This window comes from Molossus molossus, unplaced genomic scaffold (assembly GCF_014108415.1).
Source record: "Molossus molossus isolate mMolMol1 unplaced genomic scaffold, mMolMol1.p scaffold_m16_p_21, whole genome shotgun sequence".
In the NCBI taxonomy this organism is placed as follows: Eukaryota; Metazoa; Chordata; class Mammalia; order Chiroptera; family Molossidae; genus Molossus; species Molossus molossus.
In genome coordinates this window covers 49,347,866-49,375,837 of record NW_023425357.1, presented here as the reverse complement: position 1 = coordinate 49,375,837, position 27,972 = coordinate 49,347,866, and the positions used below count along the sequence as shown (strand labels likewise).

The 27,972-nt window shown below is 46.4% G+C and overlaps 1 protein-coding gene across 6 annotated transcripts; it reads right to left on the bottom strand.

Moving 5' to 3' along the window:
* Window positions 1-14: 14 nt before the first annotated feature.
* Window positions 15-27,849, bottom strand: VPS35 (VPS35 retromer complex component). Of its 6 annotated transcripts, none has more exons than XM_036274482.1 (17): window positions 27,780-27,849; window positions 20,483-20,581; window positions 18,998-19,094; window positions 18,047-18,170; window positions 17,363-17,545; window positions 15,919-16,132; window positions 14,701-14,784; window positions 14,174-14,283; window positions 11,425-11,521; window positions 10,922-11,070; window positions 8,400-8,607; window positions 7,910-8,065; window positions 5,830-5,952; window positions 3,586-3,765; window positions 2,632-2,871; window positions 1,602-1,745; window positions 15-977 (listed from the first exon to the last, which is right to left on the bottom strand). In XM_036274482.1, the coding sequence occupies exons 1-17, from the start codon at window positions 27,780-27,782 to the stop codon at window positions 798-800; spliced, it is 2,391 nt and encodes a 796-aa protein (XP_036130375.1). In that variant the 5' UTR covers window positions 27,783-27,849; the 3' UTR covers window positions 15-797. The 6 variants fall into 6 exon arrangements, with proteins under 6 accessions (XP_036130375.1, XP_036130376.1, XP_036130379.1 ...); XM_036274483.1 differs by lacking the exon at window positions 27,780-27,849 and adding an exon at window positions 21,150-21,169; XM_036274486.1 differs by lacking the exons at window positions 18,047-18,170; window positions 18,998-19,094; window positions 27,780-27,849 and having other exon boundaries at window positions 542-977; window positions 20,483-20,570.
* Window positions 27,850-27,972: the final 123 nt, after the last annotated feature.

Sequence of the window (27,972 nt, the reverse complement as noted above, 5' to 3'; positions counted from 1 at the left end):
AGGAAGAGTCCAAATTGTTAATAGCAACTTTATTTTCATTGGTGAAAAAAAAAAAAATTGATAATGGTATGATGCATTTCCCCCTAAATTTACAATAATGAAGGTTATACATAAATTATATAGATCACAAATTTTCTATTTTATACTATTTAGAACAAAATTATTTTGATAAATATGTCAAGAGGACAACATAGGTTCTTAATGGATGGCTGAGTCCACATATGCAAAATATAGCTTCTGGTTTTGACCACGGTGCTTTAAAATTCTCAAACATGCATTAATATATTCTAGATTTAGGGAAAATATTATACATGGCCTTATCCTGTATTTAGGGAAAAGCCCGAGCTTAATTTCACATACAGTATTCCTTTCTTCTAAATTAATCTCAAATTGAAGTAGAGAACAAAGAGACAGACACTTCCGGGTTAGTACTCCCAAGTAAGAGGAAATTACACAATCAAAACAAAACAGAACAGGAAGAAAGGAAGGAGGGCTTCATTAGCAGCCAACAGAAGTGGTTTTGAAGTATTTTTGTTTTGACTTTTTACAGATCACAGAAGTTTTAAATAGCAAACCAATCATGCTACTTTGGGTGATCAGATGACCTGAACACTTACGAAGTGAATAACTTTATTAAGGTCTTGAAGGTGAGTGTCCGGAGGTGCTGGGTCAAACACATCACAGGTAAGAAACGGGAAACCTACCTCAGCATTTCTGAAAGGCACAATCTATGGAAGGGAGGCCTAGTGTAAGAAAACCCTCTGGATGTGTGTGAAAGGGGCGCGGGGGCTGCTCCCTTAAAGGACCAGGCCTTCATAAATGGGCCCCTCGGACTCCGGGGACTCGCGCCTCAAGCGCAGGTGCTCCAGCGTGTTATGGAAATGCTTGTTGATCTGCTCCGTCTCTTCACTGGACTCGAGATTGGGGAGGTCTTCTCGGATTTTCTGGATAAGCTGGTTCAAAACCTGAATCGTGACCTACAAAAGAGCATGTGTAAGTTCCTGAACAAGAATGTAGCACAAAGAATGACAGGTAACTTAATAAAGATGTTTTGAGGAGCTTGTGTTACTTCATCAATTACCAGAGTAATTATGAAAAAAAAGAGAGATAAGAACAGGCTTCCATGTTTAAGTAAGAACTACTGGCTAGTCATCAAAAATAAAAAACGTTAATAGAAAATACAGAGCATTGTGAACCAGTAAGAGAACAACAGAAAATACTATTATCTACAAATCTTGCCCAACACTGCACTTGTACTGCTAGAAGCAGAACGCACCATTCTTTCTGTAGTTCTTCTAAACGTGTGTGATGGCAAATCAGCTACTACCCAGTGTTTGTACATTAGTGTGTTTTTTGACAGATAGTGACTTTTTTATAAAACCTTCCTAAGCAAACGAATTGAGATTTCCTTGCACATAATGAGTCCTTCCGTCAGAGATGCACCTACAGACAGAGAAGGATTCTGGAGAATCAGAGCCTAGTAGGTGGATTCTCCCAACTCTGACCCTTGTAAACAAAAGAGAAAATACCAGAGTGATAAGTGTCTATGTAGCTTACATATCGAACCTGGGAGCAGGCAGGGAAAACGTGAGTTCACTTACCGCATCATTCTCCTTTTCATAAAAATAGATATATCTGTTCAGAATTTCTATAAAAAGTTGCACTTGTAGAGATGGGTCCATGCACTGATTTGCTATTTTTAGCGCTTTCTTCAGGCATTCCATTACCCTCTTGCCTCCATGCAGCTGGAACGAGGGGAAGGGGTGGGAGAGATCAAATGCCCCAGTCACACAGGCAAATGAACACCACACTACAGTGCCTCTTCATGTTTGAAAGGGACACAGTGAATTTAAATCTTCATTTTTTAAAGTGCAGACCTATATTTTAAAGCAAACACGTCATGTGTTTTGTATATTATATATGTTCTGTATTTATATACAAGCACACCTCAGAGATACTGCGGTCTGGCTCAGGACCACAATACAGCGAGGATGGGTACAGAACAAGTCTCACAAATATTTTGGTTTCCTGTGCACAAATAGGTTATGTTTCCCTACACTGTAGTCCGTTAACTGTGTAACAGGAAGGCCCGCAGAGCGAGAGAGAAAGGGGATGGCTGGAAGGTAGAGCAGTCAGAACACAGACAAGTTACGTTCCCCATCTTACATGGATGCGGCTCATGACAGTAGTAGCATCAAAGACAACCCGTCACAAATCACCGGAAGAAGGGCAATAGTGACGAAAGGCTGGACAACTGAGGACTGCAGGCTGTGACGGGCAGGAGGGGAGCACGTGCTGTGGAAATGGTCCGGGACCTGCCCGGGCGGGGCTGGCCCACGCCTTCACGGTAAGATGCAGGTCGGAGGAACTCACAGAGCCACAGGCACTGAGCCGGGTCTGCCTGGACTGTGTGTGCTACAGGCAGTGGTGTGTGGCTGCTATGTGACAGTGTCTCACACTGAAGGCTTCGCTACCGGATGCGACTGTCTGCACGTCCCTTTCCCTGTCATCTGTCAAGGAGACAGAGCAGCCTTCCTCTGGCCTGCAAGCCCGCCTCGGTCCCACCTCCAGGGCCCCGGTCGCAGCCACCCCGCGACTGCCCCCGCTGCAGCGCGAGGAGCGGCCCCTCACCTCCTCCCCATTTCTGTCTGTGTTCCGGCCGGACCAGAAGAGATGGGCACAGGTGCTCACAGCGCGGCCCTGGTCGGGCTTCTTCAGGAGCTTGGACGCGGCGAGAGCGCACTGCGTCCTCAGGGGCTCGTGGTTCTCTTCACTGAAGCACTTCATCCTCTCAAAGGTCCCGATGATCAGCGTGATGGCCGCCAGCTGGGCTTTGGAATCACTGATCTCATCCTCGTACAGAGAAAACGCCTGGTGGACACAGAGCAGAGGGACCTTTAGGCGCCAACCATCCACTCGAGCCCTTTCCCAAGCAGTTCCCACCACCCCGCCCGGGGAGGCCTGCGGCCCTTCAGACCAGCAGCCAGGCCCCTGGGAGGCACAAGGCGGCGGTGTGTGAAGACGCTGACCAGCTGCAACGAGGAAACTGGGCTGAATTCTGCTTCACCGCAAGTTCCCCAACTGAATGAACAAGGAACTGTTTCCCTTGAAAGTTTTACCATGACCCACTTGGAGATCTTTTTTTTTTTTTTTTTTTTTTATCCTCACCCGAGGACATTTTCCCATTTTTTGTTCAGGTAGAGTGGGAGGGAGAGAGAGGAACAGAGAGAGAGAGAGAGAAACATCGATGTGAAAGGAACACATCGAGTGGCTGCCACCCGCACGACCAACCAGGGCCGGGGACAAACTGCAACCGAGGTACGTGCCCTTAGCGGGAACCGAACCCGGGTCTCTCAGGACCGCAGGTCGACGCTCTAACCGCTGAGCCAAACCGGCCAGGGCCCACTTGGAGATCTTAAATCCTGTTAGCACCCAGTAAGTGATCAATTTTCCATCTCCAAGCCATCGAGGTGACTATAGCACTAAGAAGTCCCAAGACAGTGGGGTTACAAATCCAGGCAGAGTGAAGCCTGGGCACTACCACCAGAGCAGACAGGTGACTGCCCAGAGGGGACAGATCCTCACCTGGGACATAAACTCATATGCTACTGTCTCATGATTTTCAAAGCCAATCTCGCCAGCAGCCAAAGCCCCCTGAAGGAAAAGTCGTAAGGGCAATTCCGCCAGCTCCGCCTTGATCAGAGCGCTGATCGTCTGGTGAGCAAAGGAGAAGATCTTCTGGCATTTCTTCTCCCACTTGTCGTCCTGCAAGAAACAGCGTCTGGTCACCTTCAGTTCCGGAGTACGTGCTCAAGAACACTTACTCATATACAACGTCTACAGAAGGAACAGAAAGCAACCAAGCGAGGCCCAGTGTTCCCGCCCCGTCCTTCTCTGCCTCACTCGTGACGCCTAAGGACTCACCCGGGCGCCTTGTCCCTCAGCCACCGCAGCCTGCTGGCTGTGCGGTCTATCTATTAGATGTGTCCTTTCTCAGCGGAAAAGCAACACGTTCCCAAAATGGACAAAATTAGAAAAGTAAACAAAAAAAGGGTTGTAAGACCATCCCTAAATCTACCACCAGCAGTAATCACGGATAACTCTGGGGTGAAGCTCTTCCTTTCTTCGTTGCAAATGTAACGTAACTGGGACCTCGGTGCAGGGTTCTGTTTTCTACTTTGCTATGCATAATTCATATCCAGCTTCTTTTCTTTTACTTATTTTGTCCTAAAAATTGTCCTCCTGATACTGAAGCTATTTAAATCATCCCAGTCACTAGAATGAGGACCCACAAACTGGCCTTGCGCTGCGCGCCCCGCTAGCCCTGCAGACCATGTGCGCCCCCACAAGGAACAGCGTGCGCAGAGCTGCACTCGACCCCTGCCTGAGCAGACACCCTCACGAGTCAGTCACTGGCCCTTCCGAGGCTCTAGTTACACACTGCAGTCTCCTAGGAAGACTAGTGTTCACACTCCACCACCACTAGGCGAGACACTAGGTGAGAACGAATCCTCACCGCGCACGCTGGCTCTGAACTTGACCACCTTCTCTTTACCAGTCTGATTTCTAAAAGGTTCACTACTGTACTTACTAGTGAGGTTAAATATTTTATCCAAGTCTGACCATCCACATTTGTTAAAGCACTCAGTTCTTTTCATTTTTAAAAGAGTTATCAGCCCTGGCCGATTTAGCTCAGCGGTTAGAGCGTCAGCCTGAGGACCACAGAGGCCCGGGTTCAGTTCCCACTAAGGGCACGTACCTCGGTTGCAGCTTGTCCCCGGCCCTGGCTGGGGTCATGTGGGTGGCAGCCACTCGATGTGTCTCTCTCACATCGATGTTTCTCTCTCTCTCTCTCTTCCTCCCTCTCTCCCTCCTGCTCTATCTCAAGATAAATGCAAAAATGTCCTCGGATGAGGATAAAAAAACACATAAATAAAAAATGAAATAAATAAATAAATAAAAGAGTCATCAACTTGTTTTGAGGACTCAGTGCAAGAATCCAGGTACACGGTCCAGACACAGTGTGAGGCACACGAGTACATGCTAGTTGCTGTGTTACCAGCACACTCACAATTGTTTACCGTAAGATGCTGGAAAGGGACTGAATGAGAGACGGGCCTAACAAAAACTGGCCAAAAGCTGCTTGGCCTTGCTGGTGGTCTGCTAAATAAATCTTGTTTCCCCGTTACTCAAAAATTAAGTTTACTGAGGTTTGTTCCTTGACATAACCATGGCTGTCCAACTTCCAGGTGCACTAGATTCGAGGTGTTTTCTACAAAACTGCACCACTGAACACTTAGCCGCATCTGTCATAAAGGGTAAGCTCATAAACAATGGGTACACTCAAAAATGACCCCATGACGGGCTCTCAGAGACGGGAGGACGCCATGCCCCTCATTAGGCAGAGCTGGCTTGGCTGCCCTCACCCACACCCCGCAGAAGCTGTGGGCCCCGGGACAGCTGTGCTGCAGAGCCTAAGGGACACAATCGCTCTGTAAACACTAAAGCGTCTGGGCCACCTGGGTAATGAACTCATCACACCTCACAAACCATCTTCAAACGCAGGGAAAACGCCAAGCACACATTTAAACTGGCTGAAGCTTTCACGTCCCAGTGTTTACACGGGATCCCTCAGCCGCATGCAGTCTGCCCACATCACTGCTCGTCTAGGGACACAGCACAGGGTGAGCAGTGACCCGAGGGCCCCACACTGGGACTCTATGACCCGCTGTCTACCTGTGTGTCTGTTCGAAGTTTCTATGATAATTAACTAAAATACACACAGAGGAAAAGGAACAAAAGCAGTGACATACTTAAAGGCACACCCACCACTTTAGAATTCTGCTTGTAGCGAAAGGCCAGCTGGTAGGCCGCGAACACCAGCGGCGGCAGCGTGAAGCGGATCCGCTGGTTCCCGCCAGCTCCAAAATGTTTCCGTGCCGTGTTTAAAATCTGGCAGGAAAAAAGCAAAACCATTCATCTCTTCTGCACTGTGATTAATCATCCACAAAGTTAAACAGAGGCTCTGACCCTCTCCCTGCTGCCAACCAAGCCTTCTGGCAGGCACTTCCCCCCCTGACCCCGCAGTCATCAGTCGCCCTGGAGACTCATGCGAACCCCATCTGGTAAATGGGGCAGCCCGAGGTTCAGAGGCTGCAGAACCTGCCTGGCGTTAAACAGCAGTCAGGGCAGAGACCGACGTGAACATAAGTCCCTGTGCACGTGTACCAAGTACACTGTGCTGGCAACGAGTTCTAAGGGCAGACCGCCACCCACAAGTAGCTTCTGACACTTACTACGTGTGACCCTGGGCAAGTTATTTACCTTCTCCTAGCTGTTGTTTTGTTTGAAAAATGGGGTAGGATATTTCTCCTGGGTTGTGGGGACGATCAAATAACACGTGTGCAGTGTTATCTGACACAAGGCACGTGCTTTGAAATGCCGGTTATTATAATGATCAAAAACAGCTCCACGCACAGTGCTGGTAGACCAGAACCCCAATTCAGAAAGAGTCAGACCAGTGAAGTCAAGGGAAATGGCACTGACTTCCGAGAGCCATTGTCAAACAGATGTCTGGTTGTTTCAGAAAGAGGACAAGAGCTCATGAAACACTTTTGAGTCGTGTGACACACTCAGGTCTGTAAATCTCTCCGACATGGTGGATGGGGAGGAGGATGCTTGGGACGTCAGAGAGAAGACTCCTTGCCTTAACTCTCTGTACATGGGCATCACCAACCGGCCCCAGCGGAGGGCATACTTCCTAACCGCTACACCTGCACACAAGAAATGCAAACACATTTAGGCGTGTGTGTGTGTGTGTGAGACAAGGGAATGTAAGGGATCAGTTGAAACTGTGAACAACCAGGTGGTCACTATGCACACATCACACACAGTGCCCAGAGTGCCTGTCACTAAGCCAGGCCAAGGCCATCATAGCACCGATAGCAACCAGCTCCTTTTCACACAGTTATAAAGGAGCACAGATGGCCCTGGCTGGCCGCTCCAGGGTACATGCCCAGGTGGTGGGTTTGATCCCGTCAGGGCACCGGCCCAGGTGGTAGGTTTGATCCCGTCAGGGCACAGGCCCAGGTGGTGGGTTTGATCCCGTCAGGATGGGTTTGGGAAGCAGCCAACAGATGTTTATTTCTAAAACCAATAAAAAATAATAAAATTTTAAATTAAAGGGGCATAGACTGTCCACTGTGACAAAGGAAGTCACACAAGGAGAAAGTCGACTCAGCCTCACGCAGGGTCCGTCCTACCAGCCTGACACGCGCACCCAGTGATGGCACCTGCGTGGCCCACACAGTAACGAGCAGTCGTCTGGGCCACCTGTCAGTGAAATACGTGACCCCTCGCCAGTCACTCAGGCAACATGTTTAGTCATCTCACAGACGTGTCATTAGGACTAACGATAAAGGGAGAACCTCCTCTGACTGTTCTTTACCAGGAAAGGGAGGTTAAGGAAAAGGCAATTTGAATTTTAAAATCTTTTCACACATTTTCAATGAGGCCAACACATACAACTTATATTTGCAAACTTTGAAAACAAATACAACTGAACACAGAGATCACTGCTTATATACTTCGAGGCAACACACAGTTAAAAACTATGAGCATGGAATGACTCCAGGAGACCCCACAAGAGGAAGAGGGGCTCTCCTGCACCCCCTAAGAAGTCCTCAAAAGAAACGAGAGCAACCAGCTTACTCCTCATGAGCTCCAGAAGATTACAAAGAACTATGTATTTATAAACAAGGTGAAAGTCTATGGATTCCAGTTGCTCTCCTAGTGGCAATTCTTTCAAAACTTCCTAAGCCCACAGCTACATAAGACTATGTGAGGCGCATCTACCTGTATCTGGTTTCCCTGGGAGCTTGGCAGGGATATAGGAAGAGGTAACTCATACCAAGTACTGCTGATCGGGGTCCTCAGACCGCAGAAGGTGAATGAATCTGCCCACAAGGCTCTGCTCGTCAGCAAAGTCCTCTGGGTCAGGGTCTTCCACAGGCTGATCTGGCTGATCCTGAATCAACGTGGATACCAAATTCATTATGGAGTCCACCTACAATGTGGGAGACAGAAACCCACTGGGTGAAACCATCAGTAGAAAAAGCCACTGGAAAAGTGTTTCTAGTTCTATAAAGTGACAAAACAGTGTCCACAATATGATTCTTTTTATAAGCAAGTAAATGCATATGGATACACACAGACCATAGTCCGGAAAGAGACAGAAAGAGACAAAGAGACGTAGCAAATGTTAACCAACAGCGCATGTTCCCTTTCTGGTAAGACCACAGCTGTTCCCTAATTTCTTCCTTATACACTGCCAGTTTTGTAATTTATACAATGAATAAGCCACTTGCAACAATGTAACATGTTGGTTGGTATTCTCTTACCTGGTCTTGAGAGACAATTTCTGTGTTATAATCCAGAACATTACTAAGCACGTAACAACTCATGCTCTTTCTGGACTCATAGTCAAAGTACTCAAAGAGTGGGTGAAAATGCTTTAATTTCAAGACCGTTAAAATATTGTTGTACGTGTCCACGGGTATCTTCAAAAGTCTGGTAAGCTCCTTTGAAACCGCACTACTGGTGGCAATACTACAAAGAGACAAACAACAGCCCTTTACTGAGCAGAACTAACTTTCTACATAGACGAACAGCACTGGTCGCACGAACATTTGAACTTTTTCATTTATACGTTAAAGGAAATGGGTCAAGAGAATCACACCACCCCAAATACTACAGGGAACTGCCTTCCAAGATGCCTATCTTAACACATTTATTCACCTACTAATGTCCTGTTGATAAAAGAGGGCTACAAAAACGACAGGTTGTGTAGCTGAAATTAAAATGAATGTCTGGAATCTGCTGTTTCTAAGGGAAGTATTTTAAATGGTAGCTAGGTTCCGAGGGTAGCCAATAAGTAAGTATGGTACATTCATAATGAAAATAAGTAGGAAGAAAAATCCAGTCCCAAACTAGCAAGTCAAGAAAATAGGAAGAAGTCCGGCCAGTGTGGCTCAGTGGATTGAGCACTGTCCCATGGACTGAGAGGTCCCAATTCAATTCAGGTCAGGGCACATGCCTAGGTTGTGGGCCCGATCCCCAGGAGGCAGCCGATCAATGGTTCTCTCTCAAATGGATGTTTTTCTCTCTCTCTCTCCCTTCTTCTCTCTCTAAAAAATCAATAAAAACATATTTAAAAACATAAAAGGAAAAAAACTATTGCTTCTGCATCAGATTGGTGATTCAGGAAAGCAGGCTGAATTTAAGGTGCAGCAGCTTGGAGGAGCATTCTGGGGTGACTGAGGAACAGCCGGCATGTATTTATTTACTTATTTATTTATTTTTATCCTCACCCGATGACATTTTTTTTATTTTTTGTTCAGACAAAGTGGGAGAGAGAGAGAGGAAGAGAGAAAGAGAGAGAGAGAAAGAAACATCGACATGAAAGGGACACATCGAGTGGTTGCCACCCGCACGACCCATCCAGGGCCGGGGACAAACTGCAATTGAGGTATGTGCCCTTAGTGGGAACCGAACCCGGGTCTCTCCGGACCGCAGGCCGACGCTCTAACCACTGAGCCAAACCGGCCAGGGCAACAGCGGGCATTTAAAGAAGTTCAGAGGTTGGGGTTTCTAATTCTTTCATCTAATGTTACTTTGAAACAAACTTAGTAAAGGAAGATACAAATACTTCATTGTTATCATTCAAGATCTGAAATGCTTTTCAGTTCACAAAAAACAAAATGAACAAACCGAATGAAAGAGGAGGAAGAAGAAGAGGTAAAAGAAAAAGATCTCTCCCAGCTGAACCACAGGAGGAGAGCCGGAAGGAGAAAGACTACACCAGTGAAGCTGTAGCACAGGGTGCAGCAGGGCCTGGCTTAACCCCACATTCAGAAGCAGTGGAGGGTGGGACAGGAAGGGGATGGCAGAGAAGACAAAGGGCTCAGAAGTGCCCACAATGGCCACTAGAGGGTGCCACAGGTGTGGGAGAGCATAGCTAAGGAAGCTGTGAGCAGGCAGCAGGGTATTATTGTACTTTCCTCCATGGTATCAAAATCAAAGCTTAAAACACAAAAATATCTCAAACTAATTTAATTTCCACACCTTAAATACATACGTGCCCCTAATTTTCACAACTTATTTGTTAGAAACCAGTTCTCATGGAAATACTACTTGACATAAAAAGTTTCCTTACCAGTTTAAAAATGAAATTCATGCCCGGCTGGTGTGGCTCAGTGGTTGAGCGTTGACCCTGCACCAAGAGGTCACCAGTTCGATTCCCGGTCAGGACACATGCCCAGGTTGTGAGCCCGATCCCCAGTGGGGCATGCAAGAGGCGGCCAATCGATGTTCTCTCTCATCGATGTTTCTATCTCTCTCTCTCTCCCCCTTCCTCTCTCTAAAAATAATTAATTAAAAAAAAAAAGTTAACAACAAAGTCCATAGCCATAAAGGGGTCTGACCTGGACACTGACCCTGAAGCTGCGCGTGCTCCATGAGCCCCTACTTGATCAACATCCACAACCAATTAGTCACCACTTTCTGCCCTGATGAGCACCAAACATGTCAATAGAACAAATGCTTTAAACAAGACAAATGCTAACATTTCAAAAAGGAATGGGGAAAGAAAAGTGCCTTATGAGGGTTTTTAACAAAACAAATGTAATGTTGCCCTGGCCAGTTTTGCTCAGCAGTACAGCATCGGCCCGTGGACCCATGAGTCCCGTGTTCGATTCCAGCCAAGGGCACATACCTCGGTTGCGGTTCATCCCCAGTCGGGCGGGAGGCGACCAGTCGATGTGTCCCTGTCACGTCAGTGTTTCTCTCTCCCTTTCTCTCTACCTGAAGATAAATAAAAAAATATCCTCGGGTGAGGATTAAAAAAAATGTCACATTGACTTACTGTTCAAGGTTGAGTTTGTTAAATATCTCCACTGTTGTTTCCAGAACTTTATCAACATAGTCCACACGGTCAGGATAACACTTCATAGCGAGATTGATGAGGGAGACTTGTAGAGACACAACATCTTCTGAAGGCATGTCTTGTCTAGACTGGAATGATTAGAAAACAACAGAATTTGTTTACTTTTTTTATCCTCGCCCAGATTTTTTTCTGCTTATCAGCAGATAGAGTAGGAAGGAGAGAGAGAGAGAGAGAGAGAGAGAGAGAGAGAGACATACAACTGGTTGCCTCCCACACAACCCAACCAAGGCCAGGACTAACAGCAACCGAGGTACATGCCCTAACCAGAATCGAACCCGAAACTCATTGGTCTGTAGGCCGATGCTCTAACCTCTAAGCCAAACCGGCCAGGGCCAACAGAGTTTATTTTAAACAATAACAAAAGGATCTACCAGCTGAGAAGTCTGCAAGTTTTGAGAAGTTAGGAGAAAAGCCATACGCACCTGTATTACTGTAGCCACCTGTTGTGAAAATATGTCAAAAAGCTTAATATCTGCTGGGATTCCAGGTCCATCTTCACGGTGAGCAAATAAAGCTAATCTGAAAATGAAAAAATAAGTCTTATTTTAAAAGCTATAGGAATCTGGATAGTGGGAGCATAGATAATACTGTATTCTTTATGCTTTTCTGTATTTTCTACAAGTGTGTTTCTCCTAGAATAATAAAAAGGGCTTTTTAAAAGGACATGGAGTGTAGCCAATCATTCTCTCAACCCACTTTTAACTAAACTGTTTTACCAATGATGCCTTATTTCACTGCATTCTTATGTTATACCAAACTTAATACCACAGAGAAATGGGTTTTCAACAGGCCAATTCTGCCAGATTTTTTGAAACCAAATTAAGCAGATATGGATAGAAATGCATTAAAGTGACAAATGTATTCAATAGCCATGATTATAAAAAGTCGTCTTTAAAAGATAAACGGTATGGCCAGGCCGGTGTGGCTCAGTGGTTGAGCATCAACCCATGCACCAAAAGTCCCTGGTTCGATTTTGGTCAGGGCACATGCCTGTGTTGCAGGCTCAATCCCTAGCAAGAGGCATGCAGGAAGCGGCCAATCAATGTTTCTCTCTCATGTTTCTATCTCTCTCCCTCTCCATTTCTCTCTCTCTAAAATCAATGCAAACATATTTTAGAAATAAAAGATAAACAGTACGACTGTAAAACACTGCATATTTACTACTGTAAAGATTAAAACACAATTCCAAAAGCAGTGAAACTGACTTCCACTTCCCACATCTTAAACTATTCAGAATAATGTCTGTTCCTGTTCATGATCTGCCCGTCACAGCGACACTGAACCCACGCTGTGCTGGGCAGAGGGACAGGCACTGACAGGCATGGCTAAGCGACAGTGCCCCGCCACACACAAAGGATCCAGGTCTTAGATACCACTAAGAGAATGCCCAATTAACATGCAATTCTTAACGCCAGGCTAAGCAGATAATTCGGAGAATTCTGCTATATGAATCCCCAGACTTTATTTTATTTTATTTTTTTTTTTTTTAAATCCTCATCCGAGGACATTTTTCCATTTTTTGTACAGACAGAGTGGGAGGGAGAGAGAGGAAGAGAGAGAGAGGGAAACATCGATGCGAAAGGGACACATCGAGTGGCTGCCACCCGCACGACCAACCAGGGCCGGGGACAAACTGCAACTGAGGTACATGCCCTTAGCGGGAACCGAACCCGGGTCTCTCCGGACCGCAGGCAGACGCTCCAACCGCTGAGCCAAACCGGCCAGGGCTGAATCCCCAGACTTTAAAACTAACAACTTAGATGTTCAGAATGTAACGAAAGGAGGTATCTGTAGAAATAAATCCTCACTGGGGTTGCTGGTCTCGTGTCACAGCAGGACACATGTTCTAGACTAGCACTCGGTGTGGCTGTCAAGTGGGCACACATTCAAGCCACATCAAAGGCCAAGTTTGATACTTCTCCACAAGGCCAAGGGCTACAGAAATAACATGTATACCTAAAGGGCATTACTAACACATTAATACTTCTAAATTCTTCTTAAAGAAAATGTGATGACAAAATGAGCACTTGAACATTTTTAATCCCCTGTATCAGTGACTTTCAACCTTTCTCATCTCATGGCACACGCCATTAATCTCTTCGCTTCTGCAGCACGTCGGAAACTGTGTTTTTGCCAGTCTGACAAAAGATAGGTATAATTCTGATTCATTCACAGCAGATGGCTATTATTGTATTAGCTGTTGTCAGTTTTTTATTTGACGATCTAAGGCAGTGGTTCTCAACCTTCCTAATGCTGCGACCCGTTAATACAGTTCCTCATGTTGTGGTGACCCCCAACCATAAAATTGTTTTCGTTGCTACTTCATAACTGTGATTTTGCTACTGTTATGTCTTAGGCGACCCATGAAAGGGTCACTTGACCTCCAAAAGGGTCACGACCCACAGGATGAGAACTGCAGGTAAGAGAGGTCGGTGCCCCTGACTAGTTAGGTATTACATGTTTTAAAAATTCTTGAGGCACATCAGGTGAAAACTGCTGATCTGTATCTTATGGCTACTTAATAAAGACGATTCCAAATCCAACTGACGCCCACTGAAAGATAACTTTCATCTTGGTAAGAAACAAATTTTGTTCTTTTGCAATCTTTGGATTTGTAACATTTAAATGATGGGCCTGTATAACAATGTCATTAAATGATAATTAAATGCAGAGCTTAAAAATATTCATTATTGCCATGCTTCCTGTACCATTAAATGCTAAACCTCTTTCATGCCTAAATCAGGCAAGCACATAGTAGATACTTACAAAACTAAATAGTGTAATTACAGGAGAATTAACATAATAAAGATGTAACAGAAATAATTCACGACATCTTAGATTACTTTTTTGTTTTGTTTTTTGGTTTTTGTTTTGTTTTTCTTAATCCTCACCTGAGGATAATTTTCCATTCATTTTCAGATAGAGTGGGAGAGAGGGAGAGAGAAAGAAACATTGATGATGTGAGACAGACACACCAACTGGTTGCCTCTCACATGACCCCAACCAGGACCAATAGAACTGCAACCGAGGTACATGCCCTTGAGTGGAATCGAACCTGCAACTCTTTGGTCTGCGGGCCGACGCTCTAACTGCTGAGCCAAACCGGCCAGGGCTAGATTATTCTTCTGAGGGCAGCATGTCTGCCCTCCATCCAGCACTGGGAACTCTCACCTGTCGATCAGAGCGATGATTATGTTCTTCACGTTCACATTCTGGTGCAACTCGGCGCAGGCTCGAAGAAAAGGGTTCAAAGTTTGAAGGTGGAATTCATCAGGGAAAACCTGAAAATCAAATCAGAATTGACTGACACAAATCAACACATTCCACGTTAGATTCTATACTTACTTATGGTATTTAACGTTCATATTTATAGGGAAAAAAATCGCTTCAATCTCCTAAGACTAAATTAAAACACATTACTTTTAAAGCCTCTTCAAACATAAGCCAGACAGAACGATTCCACGAATTAAAGTACACCCACAATTATACTAAAACTAATGAGACCTGAAAAACGTAGAAGTTACACTTGCTGAACATTTAGGAGAGAAAAATACAAAGACTGAGTTACTAGTAGGAGAAAGAAATTCTTTATTCAGGAAAGCTTATTTTCTCCTGTCAAGATTTTTTTTCAAGACAATGAAAATTAATGAAATATAAAATGAGTATTACAAAAAAATAAAATCAGTATTCTCACCTACCTGAATAATACACTCCATGAGATATTCTTGAGCCAAAGCATCCCTACAATTCACAACTTGCTCCAATATGCCAGTCAAGACAATCTAAAAGAGAGAAAAGAGTTAAAAGATTACTTTCAAAATCTTAAGTCACCTTTCTAATAGCACATTTAGACTATTAACTTGAAAATCATATTCCAGATTTTACTCACCCATACTTCATTTCTAGATTAAACTTTAAAATTTTACAGAATTCTTTTTAAAACCCTGTGTTTCTGTTAAGTAAAAGTCATTTAGGATGAAGTCCATTTCACTACTGTTTTATCTTTTATGGTTGGTTGCTCTTTGTGCCCTAATAAATCTCTGTATTATCCAAGGTTATAAAGACTTTCTTTGTGTTTTCTTGTTGTAGATTATGTTTAGGTCTCAGGCCCATTTTTGAGGTTTTTTTACGTGGTATGAGGCTGGGTCACAGTTCAGGGGTTTTGTCTGCATACAGTTGACCATACAGAACCATTTGTTGAAAAGGTTGCTTTCTACGCCTTTAGAAATAGTCGATTATATGTGTGTGGAGACCCACATTATGTATGTGTGGACTGTCCACTCCAGGGGTCACCACCCTGACGGCCCAGCACGACACCTGCGGGCTGCAGCAGTACAGTCCGCAAGCTGGCAAAGGCGGGAACTATTTCCTCTCCAGTCCTTCACAGAAGAGGCGTGTCGCTCGTGCTGTGCTCTCCTGCACTGACTTCCGTGTTTACCCCTTTCACCAACACCACATTATCTCACATAGCAAAATACAGTAAATCTCAATTTTGAAAGGAGCCAGGCCGGTGTGATTCAGTGACTGAGTGTCAACCCATGCACCGGGAGGTTGTCGGTTCAACTCCCGGCCAGGGCACGAGCCCAGGTTGTGGGCCTGGTCCCCAGTGGGGGGTGTGCGGAAGGCGGCCGATTGAAGTTCTCTCTCATCGATGTTTCTCTCTCTCTCTCTCTCTCTCTCTCTCCCCCCCCTTCCTTTACCTCTAAAAGCAATAAAGAAAAACAATATTTTTTTAAAAAAGGAAATCATTGCCAACCTTCCACTCCACAAACACAAACTCAACACATATCTTTGTTTAAGTCTTCTGTGTCAATGGTGTCCAATGTAAATTCATTTAACAAAATATTTCAATTTTTAAAAATCAGACTTCAGTGACATCTCATGACATAAGAAAAGGCGACAAGTGGGAGAGAAACCTGTTTGTAGCGCTCCACGTTGACACCTTCCAGCTGGCTGAGGCGCACCAGGTTTGTCCCCACCAGGATCCTCAGCTCCTGTCTCTCCCGCTCCCTCTTCTCCCGGTCCCGGCTGTGTCCCTGGTGCTGCATTCGCACCCAGAGCTTGTTCATCTCTGCAAAGTTGAGTAGCACGAAGTCCATGGAGTCACTGATGTCGCCAGTGGTCTCTTCACTGTAAAGAAACGGTTGGGAAAATCTTCGTGTACAGCATTCACACTACACGACAAACCCACTACCACCCCTCTGCTTCGTGCAGGTCCCTCTCTCGCACCCCTGCACACACCAGTACTTTGTGACAGGCACTTCCAATGTCACGAGCTCAGTGTTCAGTTTCGAGGGGAAGCAACTCGAGGGAAATGCCAGGGAGAGGACAGAGCACGAGTCTGAACGGACAAAAGAATCCCACCCACTCCCTTCTCTGCGCCAACCAGACATGCTGTTATGACAACTCCAGTAATTCAAAAAGCCTAAAAAAAGCTGACATAATGTACTGGTAACAACATTTTTATTGTCACATATTTTATGTTCCAATTGGAATGTAAGTTTGGTGAAGGAGGGAGATCATGTATTTCCTGCTTATTTTTATACCTCCTAAGATGGGAAACTTAGTAGTTTTCAAAAAGGTTTTACTGATTGCCTAATTAAATGCTCAACTGGGAGTGAAGTCACAATAAAGCACATACCCTCACCTTCTCTATACTGTTCATTTTTCATCTTTCTGTACCATTTAAAAGTTTTATTATATGCATGATGCAGATACACCAAAACAAACACCAAATTGTATATCTTAGAAATAAATGAATAAGTAAATTTTTTAAGAAGGAATTAAGTTCTTCGGTCTAGGGAGCTTGCCACATGAACAGTTCACCTAGTTAGTTGGCAACTACAGCCGCTGCCCATCTGCCACGTTCGTGGGAAAGGGCACAGTGGACTCAGACGGCCTTTGTTTGTCCTGTGTGGGAGCTGATATCTAATGTGTGTGCACAGATCACTAAAATCACATGTCTTCCAGGGTAACTAGCAGTCCAGTCCATAAGTCACAGAAACTGACAGACATTCAAGAACAGTAGGAAAACTGGACAGCTCATGGAAAACGTTGCGCACACGTCATTATCTCACTATAAATACAATTTTCAAAACAATGTATTTAAAAAGTCGCGTTTTCAAAGACTTGAACGGAGTGGACAGCCGCTCGCAATCACGTTACGCGAGGAGAGCTGCGCTGTCATTTCCGGGGGCACACCCCTCACAGCGCTCGTTCTGAGGCCTGCGTCGCAGACTGGAGCAGGAGGGGAAGGCGCCAGTAGCTGCCCGCACGGAGAACTGCAGCTTCTCCATGCTGCCCCCTCCTGTGCATTCTGCAGCAGACAGAGCCCCCCAGCGAGGAAAGGAGAGCACTTACTCCGTGGGCTCCCCCTCATCGGGTAAGATGTTCCTGGTGCACTGAAGAAGATAATTCCGGAGAAACAGACCTCTCAGGGGGTGCTGCACGCCACGGCACATCTCCACCAGGTCTTTCAGGATGTCCTTCCTGGACTGAGGGAAAGACTTCACGTACACCACTCCGACTGTGATCAGCAGGTAGCTGGGGAATTGGGGGGAGCGTTCGGTCAGAGATAAAATAGTCAAGTCAAGAATGTGATTGCATGTATCCAAATATACTGAATGCAAACGTATTAAATAAACAAGACGAACCTGGTTTTCTCCTACACGATTAAAAAAAATATCGTGATATAAAATATAACCACTGACACACCAAAATTTATATATACAGTACACATACAAATATGCATATATAATCATCACCTTTAAACATATTAGGGAGAATAACTGTTCGTTTTTCTAGTAGTCAGACATTGAACAAAATATGTACATTTCTATTTCCAAAATTCCTCAATAATCTGGATAAAAAGTAAAATTAATTACAACCTAGAACTTCTAAAAAAAATCATTATCTACCAAAATGTTAATCACTATTTGTTGAGAAATTCAATAACCTTACAATTGGTTTTGAACAAAGCCGCTGACTTCACTGGAGTCACACAGAAGGGAGGAGCAGAAGGCCCTCCGCCCGGGAGTGACTTACAGGCGCGGGATGATGTTGCCAGCATACTGCACGAGCTCATAGAGATCCGCCACTTTCCGTCCCTTGGCGAACTCATCCGTCAGGTAGACCTCCAAGTAGTGCAGCTCATCAGAAATAGCCATATCTTTTCGTTATGATTAAGGGCTCAAATACAGCTATGCCAACCTGAGCAATACCCCGGAACTTGTCGGAGTCATTCAGCCACTGGGCAGATATCTTAAATGTTAGTCTTTTAAGAGAGTGTGTTTAAGTGAAGGCAGAATTTCAGTCGGGCTAAAATTTCTAAACATGGGCTTTAAGGGCTGTCTGGTGAGGCAGAGCAGCAAAGCAAGGCCTGCCTGCCGGACAGCTAAGGCTTTGGAATGGCACACCCCTGGGCTCCTTCCCCGTCCCCAGTCCTGCGAGGCAGTATCCAAACAGAAAGAGCCGACGGCCTAAGGGCCTCCACAGCCTGCAGGAAGGCTCTGAACACTGACATGCAAAACCCATTTAAAGAAGGCACAGAAAAAGGGTTTCTGAAACTAAGGTTTTCTTTTTGTGCCCTGGTTGGTTTGGCTCAGCAGTTAGAGCGTCAGCCTGCGGACCAATGACGCACAGGTTCGATTCTGGTCAAGGGCACGTACCTCAGTTGAGGTTCAGTCTCTGGCCCTGGTCGGGGTCGTGTCGGAGGCAACCAGTTGATGTGTCCCTCTCACATTGATGTTTCTCTCTCTCTCTCTCTTTCCCTCCCACTCTATCTGAAGATAAATGGAAAAGTATCCTTGAGTGAGGATTGGGAAAAAAAATTTCTTTTTGTCACTTAGCATATTTGCATGGAAAAGGAATACTACCTACTTAAGACAATGAAGATGTTATAACTCCAAAAAAAACCTAAGAAGAAACAAACAAAATATGGTCTTATCAAGAAAAATGTATAATCACAATGTTCATCCTTCAACATTCAAAAGATACAAAGTTCATAGTAGCTCTTTGGTGATAACATAGACGTCCGGAGCTCACCGAGCATGTTAGAAGCGTGTTTCAGAGCATCCATGAGCTTGTTTTTGTCCTACAGAAATACCAACAGAACTGGTGAGAATGCTTACTGTAAATACTTAGCGTGGTTAACTCTTCCATCCAGTATCTGTTACCACACTTAAACACTTTAATCATAAAACTCCAGCTCAGTGTCCACTCATCCTCTGTCTACGGAAAGAAAAGGTGCACGCGTCGCCGTCAGCGGGTGCGGGGCTCAGCAAGTCCCACACGCCCAGGCCTGCGAGCTGCCGGCAAACTCGACCCTTCACCACCCCTCGCGACTGCAGAACTAGCGCCACTGACACATTCCCCTGCAATCTAGGAAGGTGGCACGCTCAGTCTTTTGAAACAAGATATCATGACAACGGCTCTGCCGCAGGTTAGTCTCTTCAGAGATGTCGGGATGGCAATGCCTTTAGACACAGGAAATACTACTCATACACAGAGAGAGACAGAAGCCAGCAACAGCCAGCTCCGTGCCTTTGTGCCAATTCATTTTCAAGAAAAGCAATACAATGGACACAACCGGTTGAAAGAGCACGTTACTGAGCTTTAGAAACTGGGAGACATGGTAGGAGATGATGATCAGAGCATCACAGCAATGTATAGCCTGAACACCAGCTGTTTGGTTCCATGTCTTACATTTTAACCAGATAATCTATAGTTTCTGCACAGATTATCTTCTACCCCATCTAAAATTCTTTTAGAATTTGAAAATAAATAAATAAATAGATGTAAGTATAATTTTTAAGCTAGTTATCTACAAAAAATATATATTCAGGACAGAAAAAAGCCTACAAGATAGACAAAAGCTGCCAGCCGGTGTGGCTCAGTGGTTGAGGGTTGGCCCTGCACCAAGAGGTCGCTGGTTTGATTCCCAGTGGGGCACATGCCCAGGTTGTGGGCCGGATCCCCAGTGCGGGGCATTCAGGAGGCGGCCAGTCCATGTTCTCTCTCACCGATGTTTCCATCTCTCTCTCCCTCACCCTTCATCTCTCTCTAAAATCAGTAAAGGAGCCTGGCCGGTTTGGCTCAGCAGTTAGAGCGTCGGCCCATGGACTAAAGAGTTGCGGGTTCGATTCCGGTCAAGGGTATGTACCTCGGTTGCAGTTCGTCCGCAGCCCTGGTTGGGGTCATGCAGGAGGCAGCCACTCGATGTGTTCCTTTCACATTGATGTTTCTCTCCCCCCACCCCCGCCCCGTCCCTCCCTCCTTCCCACTCCATCTGAACTAAAATGGAAAAATGTCCTTGAGTGAGGATAAAAATAAAATTAAATTAAATTAATAAAGGGGAAAAAAGGCTACAAAGTTAAAAAACAACAACAGACAGACAGAAGCTGAGTGATTCAGTGAGCGGCACTCGCGAAGCACCACGACGTGAGGGTGCGCGCAGACCGCGTGCCCACAGCGCCCGCTCACCAGGCATCTCTTCATCTGGAAGGACTGCACCTTCACCGCCTGCACGGCCTCGTCCAGGAGCTTTTCCTGCTCGTCCTGAGGGGACTGCTGCGTCGTAGGCTGGAAGTGAAGAGCACCCCATCAGTGTCCACTGGCGCTCTCCTAGCAACCGCTATTTCCCCAGCTTCAGCGCGGTCCTGTCCCAGGTGGCGCCTCTCACACCCACCTCCCAGAGGCTGCCGGCTCCTGCACCAGCACGAGGCCGGCAGACACCGAAGGGAACGGAACGCGTGCAGAGACGTACCCTCTCCCAGGAGCTGCCCGAGCACCCGCAGAGAGGTTAGCCTCAAAGAAACACGGACGTGGTGGCTGCCTGTGTTCTGCCGATTCGCTCTGAATCCGCCCAGAACAGAGCCACCGACCAACCCCGTGCCTGTGAGGGTGGCCACCCAAATCTCTCAAAGCACGCTCTTCTCTAGACTACTTTTCATCTGCATTTCAGTCTATTCTTAGACCAAGGAAGTAGTTTTTGTTTGTTTTGATTGCCCGGTCCCCAGACCCTCACCTTGCCGGGCCCATAGACCAAGGAAAGTAATTTACATAATACTCACCCCAACCCCTACCTCCGCCTTAAGCAGTAAGCAACAAGAGACTAAACAGCTAGAAAGAAAAGAGCTGCATCACGGACCTGTAGCAGAGCACACGAAGAGCGCTCTCCTCGAAGCCTAGCTCATCATTCCAAATACAGGGATCTACAGTGACAACGGACAAGACACAGGGTGGGCCCGGCCGCTGTGGCTCAGGGGTTGAACCTAGCTCATCATTCCAAATACAGGGATCTACAGTGACAACGGACAAGACACAGGGTGGGCCCGGCCGCTGTGGCTCAGGGGTTGAACCTAGCTCATCATTCCAAATACAGGGATCTACAGTGACAACGGACAAGACACAGGGTGGGGTCCGGCCGCTGTGGCTCAGGGGCTGAGCACTGACCCTGCACAAAGAGGTCGCCGGTACAATTCCCAGTCAGGGCACATACCCAGGTCGTGGGCCTGATCCCCAATGGGGGGTGTGCAGGAGGCAGTCAGTCGATGTTCTCTCTCACCAATGTTTCCATCTCTCTCTCCCTCCCTCTCTCTCTCTCAAAAATCAGTAAAGAAAATTTATTTAAAAAAATATATATACAGGGTGGGGCAAAAGTAGGTTTACAGTTGTCTGTGTGTTTTGTTTTTTTATTTAATCCTCACCCAAGGATACTTTTCCATTTATCTTTAGATAGAGTGGAAGGGAGGGAGAGAGAGGAAGAGAGAGAGAAATATCGATTAGTTGCCTCCTGCGTGACACCAAACAGGGCCAGGGACGAATCGCAACCAAGATATGTGTCTGACCCGAATCAAACCTGCGACTCTTAGGTCCGTGGGCTGACGCTCTAACCACTGACCCAAACCAGCCAGGGCAGTTTACAGTTGTCTGTATGGAAAATAATACAATAATAAATAATAATACAAGAATAAAGTGTTTCCCATACTCACAACTAAACCTACTTTTGCCCCACCCTGTAATATCTAGATACTCTTTCCCATCAGCAAAAACCTGCTCACAAAATGAGTTAAATCTACCTGTCAGAATTAACCATTCCATCCTCTATGCTGCATAAACACCGTGTTTACACCCTGACCACAGCATGCACCATGCTGTAATTACAAGTGATGGTCATTTTTACATCCTTGGGACCCAACACAATGCCTGACGCATAATGGATGCTTCAGAAATGTCCAGTGAGTGAATGAATGAGTTGGTGTTAGAATGTTTAGATTATGTGTTTCATAAAAAAATGACTAAAGAATCAACAGATGAATGGACGAACAAATTGTGGTACATGCAAGTAATGAAACATTACTCAGTCGTAAAAAGGAAAGAAGTACTGACACACGCTATGTGAAGGAACCTAGAAAACCTGTGCTAAGTGAAAGAAGCCAGACACAAGAGACCGCACACTGTATGACTGTTTGTGTGAAATATTCAGGACAGGCACATCAGCCACAGAAACAGAAAGTAGGCTGGTGGCAACCAGAGGGAGAGAGGATGAATAGTGGGGTTTCCTTTGGGGTGACAAGAATGTTTTGGAACTAAACAGAAGTAGTGGTTGAACAACATTGTGAATGTACTAAATGCCACTTAACTGTTCACCTTAAAAAGGTTAACTTTAGCCCTGGCCAGTTTGGCTCAGCGGTTAGAGCGTCGGCCTGCGGTCTGGAGAGACCCGGGTTCGGTTCCCGCTAAGGGCACGTACTTCAGTTGCAGTTTGTCCCCGGCCCTGGTTGGTCGTGCAGGTGGCAGCCACTCGATGTGTCCCTTTCACATCGATGTTTCCCTCTCTCTCTCTCTTCCTCTCTCTCGCTCCCACTCTGTGTGTACAAAAAATGGAAAAATGTCCTCAGGTGAGGATAAAAAAAAAAAAAAAAAGGTTAACTTTAGCCCTGGCCAGTTTGGCTCAGCGGTTAGAGCATCGGCCTGCGGTCCGGAGAGACCCAGGTTCGGTTCCCGCTAAGGGCGTGTACCTCGGTTGCAGTTTGTCTCGGCCCTGGCTGGATGTGCGGGTGGCGGCCGCTCAACGTGTCCCTTTCACGTCGATGTTTCTCTCTCTCTCTCTTTCTTCCTCTCTCTCCCTCCCATTCTGTCTGAACAGAAAGTGGAGGAATGTCCTCAGGTGAGGATAAAAAAAAAATAAAATAGCCCTGGCCAGTTTGGCTCAGCGGTTAGAGTGTCGGCCTGCGGTCCGGAGAGACCCGGGTTCGGTTCCCGCTAAGGGCACGTACTTCGGTTGCAGTTTGTCCCCGGCCCTGGTTGGTCGAGCGGGTGGCAGCCACTCGATGTGTCCCTTCACGTCGATGTTTCTCTCTCTCTCTCCCTTCCTCTCTCTCCCTCCCACTCTATCTGTACAAAAAATGGATAAATATCCTCGGGCGAGGATAAAAAATAAATAAAATAAAATAAAATAAAAAGGTTAAATTTCACCTTAATAAAAAAAAATGACTGAAGATAGAATGAATGCCTGTTACACAATGGGTGGGAAAGGGGGAAGGCAAGGATTTAGGAATGGACATGAAAGATAAATCTAGTCTGTTCCATTATTGAAGACAACCGAAACACTTAATTCTCAGATTAACAAAGGCCCCACTCTGAACTAGAATTGTTTATAAAAAGTGAAAACTTTCTTGGTCTAATTTTGGAAAGAGAAAGAAGTTAACTGAATAATAAGCAGGGCCACGCATCTTTTTATTTTTTCCTACGGCAAACTCTAGTAAAATGAGTTTCCCTACAAACACACTCTTCAGAGCATGATAAATTTCAGAGAAACGAAACTTGAAGGGACATGAGTGTACACAGCAGAGCCACCAGGGTGAAGTGGTGGTCTCAGGGTCAAGGACTGAGCACGCAGGTAGGGTTCTGCCTTAATGAAGCTCACTAGTCTTCACAGCCAGGCCTCTGAAATTTCACTGAGGCCAAGCTCTGGTTTGGATTTTTTTGGCTCATTCATTACCTCTGGATGCAATAGATTTAACTTGAAGATAAGCATGATACATCAGGAAAATTTTATAATTACTGTCTTATTGTGTTAAAATATAATCACAAAATTTGCCATTATAACTATTTTTAAGTGTACAGTTCCGTGGTATTAGGTACATTAGCGTTGTCTATAGTCATCACCACCATCCATCTTCAGAACATTTCCATCTTTCCAAAATGAAACTGTCCCATTAAACACTGACTCCCCAAACGCCTCTCCAACCCAGGCAACCACCATTCCTACTATCTGTCTCTATGAGTTTGATTTCTCTAGGTACTTCATATGAGTGGAATCATATAGGATTTGTCCTTCTGTGTCTGGCTTTATTTCACTGAGCATATCATCAGGGTTCAGCCATGCTGTAGTATCAGAATGTTCTTCCTGTCTAAGGGTGAATAATACTCCATAGTTCCTACAGACCATATTTTGTTTATCCATCATCTGTCAATGGACACCTGGGTTGCTTCCACCTTTTGGCTATTGTGCACAATGATTATCTTTATACACCAAATAAAACTGTAATTATAAAGAGATTACAAACAATTCCCAAAATATGTGTATAGTCTGGCCAGTGTGACTTAGTGGATTGAGCATTGTCCCATGGACTGAGAGGTCCCAGCTCGATTCTCAGTCAGGGCACATGCCCAGGTTGCAGGCTCAATCCCCAGTAGGGGACGTGCAGAAGGCAGCCAATCGATGTTTCTCTCTCACATCAATGTTTCTATCTTTCCCTCTCTCTCTAAAAACAAAATGAATAAAAATATATTTTTTAAAAATATATTTGTATAGAACCAACTAGATTCAGTTATCTATAAAAAAAATGTTAGCAGGGATGGGGGGTGGGGGGGGTGGGAAGAGATAAACCACAGAACTTATATGCATGTATGCATGACCAATGGACATGGACAACTAAGCCGGGGACAGGGTGGGGGGGGGGGTGCCAACGGGGTAAAAAGGTAAAATGTCTGTAACAAAAAAAATAAATAAAAATTCATTAAATAAATAAATAAATAAATAATAAAACAAAACAAAAAATGTTAGCAAATTTTTTCTATTTTGCATCAACTGAGCTTAAAACTGTCAACTTATTACAAAGTAGGCTACAAATGAAGAGATAAAGCTCTAATACAGGAATTTTTTTTTTTAATCCTCACCAGAACATATTTTTGCACTGATTTTCAGATAGAGTGGAAGGGAGAGAGGGAAGAAGAGAGAGAGAGAAGAGAAACATTGATGCGAGAGAGACACATCAACTGGTTGCCTCCTGCACAACACCAACCAGGGCCTGGGATCGAACTGCAACGGTGGTATGTGCCCTGGACCAGAATCGAACCCGAAACTCTTCGGTCTGCAGGCAACACTCTAACCACTGAGCCAAACCGGCCAGGGCAAGGAATGTATTTTTGCATAGTACTCATATGACAATGTAGTTATCATACAAATAGCTATTCTAAGGGAGTCTTGATGTCCTTCCTGGGAACTGTCACATGCAGCAAGAGCACTTATGACATGAAGGTGTTCTCCTCAAACACGAGCCAGGGAACCAATGTCTCCTCATTCATGAACCTGGTTCTCCATTCACAAATGACTCTGTACTCAGCAGCTACCTAGATCAGAGAAAAATGAAAACACTATAACATCAAGATCAAATTAACATTGGTGATCGGGCCCATTTTAGCTTGAGACTCAAGTCAAATAGCCCTCCCAAGTCTACACAGTTGCAAGGTGCAGAGAAAAGCAAAGGACAGCATGAACTCATCAATTATAAAACTACTCTCCATTTCATTTCCTCTTCTATCAAACAGGGATGTCACTGTTATGCGGAATAAACTAAATGACACACACAAAGCTCACTTGCTTAGCACTTAGCAATAAGCACTTCGTAAGTATTACCGTCATTATTATACAACCCATTATCTCCACTCATCCTCACAACTCGTTTGTTGGTCAATCTCTCCGCTCACATGCTGCAGACGTAACCTAACAACACAATCTAAATCAACTGCAAAATGAAAACAACCCATCCACAAGTATACAGAATTTCATCATGTTAATGCAAGTGCTACTGAAAATATAAGGCACAAAATAACAACTGAAACAGGGAGAGTAAGGATGAGGGGACGGGAACTGGAGAAGGGAAAATATAAGCCGAATACCCAACTGTTCTTCCTGTGGTCTTTCCCACGCTCCCCAGGCAGAACTCCCTCTTCCCCTGGTGACCCCGCAACGGAGTCGATGGTACCTGTATAGCAATTCTCGGACTGTATGCTCAGTTCCACCCATGTGTCCTCCCCTCTAGACTCCTAAACTCCACCAGAGCAAGGACTGTCTGTTTCCAGCGCCCAGCACGGTCCCTGACATACCATGCACCCCAAGGTACGAGATGAAATGAACTGGATCCTGGAATTTTAAGACTGGGAAGAGCCAAAGACGCCAACCCTTGTTTTCAAATGCAAAAGTGAGACTCAAAGAAGACTGAGAGACTTGCCCAAGGCAGAGACAGTGACTGCCACAAGACTTTCCCAATAAAATCCACGAGCCCGGACTGTGGGTCTGGGTCCCTGCTCTGCACTGGCTCCCTCCGCACGGAACCGGGCTGCATGGCAGAGCCTCCATTAAATTTCACCGTCACAAAACACTATACATGTTAATGCATAAATGTGGAGAACCAGACAAAGATCCTAGTTAAAATTTTGCACTGTTCTTATAGCAATTCCCAACTGCAAAAAAAAAAAAGAATAAAAATCTGAGCAACAAGCAGAAGCGCCTCGCACAGCCACCTGCACAGGAACGTGGTCCGTGCAGACCCTCAGTCCTGCTCTCTGGCACGCACACGAGTGAGGGAGCCTGTCCGCACACCGGGGATCACCGACAACGGCATCCACGGCCCGAGCCAAAACCATCCTTTGGACGGTGCAGACGAGAACGCCAATGAAATGCAAGTGACAACTTGCCTGCGGGACCCAGACCCAAGGGCTCCGTTTGCGGAAGTTCCAGCTGACCGGCCAACAGCCGCACGCGACCTGCCGCCGTCGCCGACGCGCTAAGGAGGGAGCCTGCTCCCAGCAAGTGGGACACTTGGACTCGTCGCCGGGGACACCAGCGAGAGCGCCAAGGTGCCCGACGACCAAATGGCACTAGGATCAGGTGGCCCGCGTCCTTCCAGGAAACCCGCGTCAGCGAGTCCCTAGAAACCGCTGAAAAGCGCTGCACTCGGGGAGGCGCCGGGGCCGAGAGGGACCAGGCACCGCGCGGCCCCTCCGTGGGCACGTCCTGCAAAGGAGGGGGCGTGGGGCCGGCGGACACCGCCAGGCACAAAGGTGGACGTCGGCAGGGGGGCCGCCTCGGGGCGGGTCCGATGCCACCTCCGAGCCTCGGGCCCTCCGCACGCCCCCAACTCAGCCCGACTCAGCCCGGCTCAGCCCCGGCGCTCGGGCTCCGGTCGCGGCGGGGCGGTGGCCCACTGCGTTCAGGGGCGGCCGCGGGCCTCCACGGACCCCGGCGCCTGCAGGCCGAGACACCCCCTGGGAGCGCCCGGCTGAGGCCAGGAGCCACCGCCCACCCCGGCCCGGATCGACCGCCTGCGGCCTTCCCCGGCCTGTCCCGCACCCCGCAGGCCGAGCCGGGCAGGTCCGAGCCGCGACCGGGCGGCGGGGCCCCGACTCCGCCCGCGGCGCTCCAGGGCGGTGGGAGAGCGCCGGGGCTGGGAGAAGGGTCCGCCCGGGCCCGCCGCCCCTCAGCACTCACCATGGCGACTCCCCTGGACCTGCAGCAATCAGCACCCTCCGCGCGCGGAGCCTCCCGCGGTCAGGTGACGCTAAGCCCCTCCAAGCCCCGCCCTCTCTAGCCCCGCCCTCGGGCCTGCAGGCGGCTCCTCGATTGGCCCACTTCTAGGAGCCCTAGTCTCGCGTACTTATTGGCCCTTGCCCAGAACGCCGGT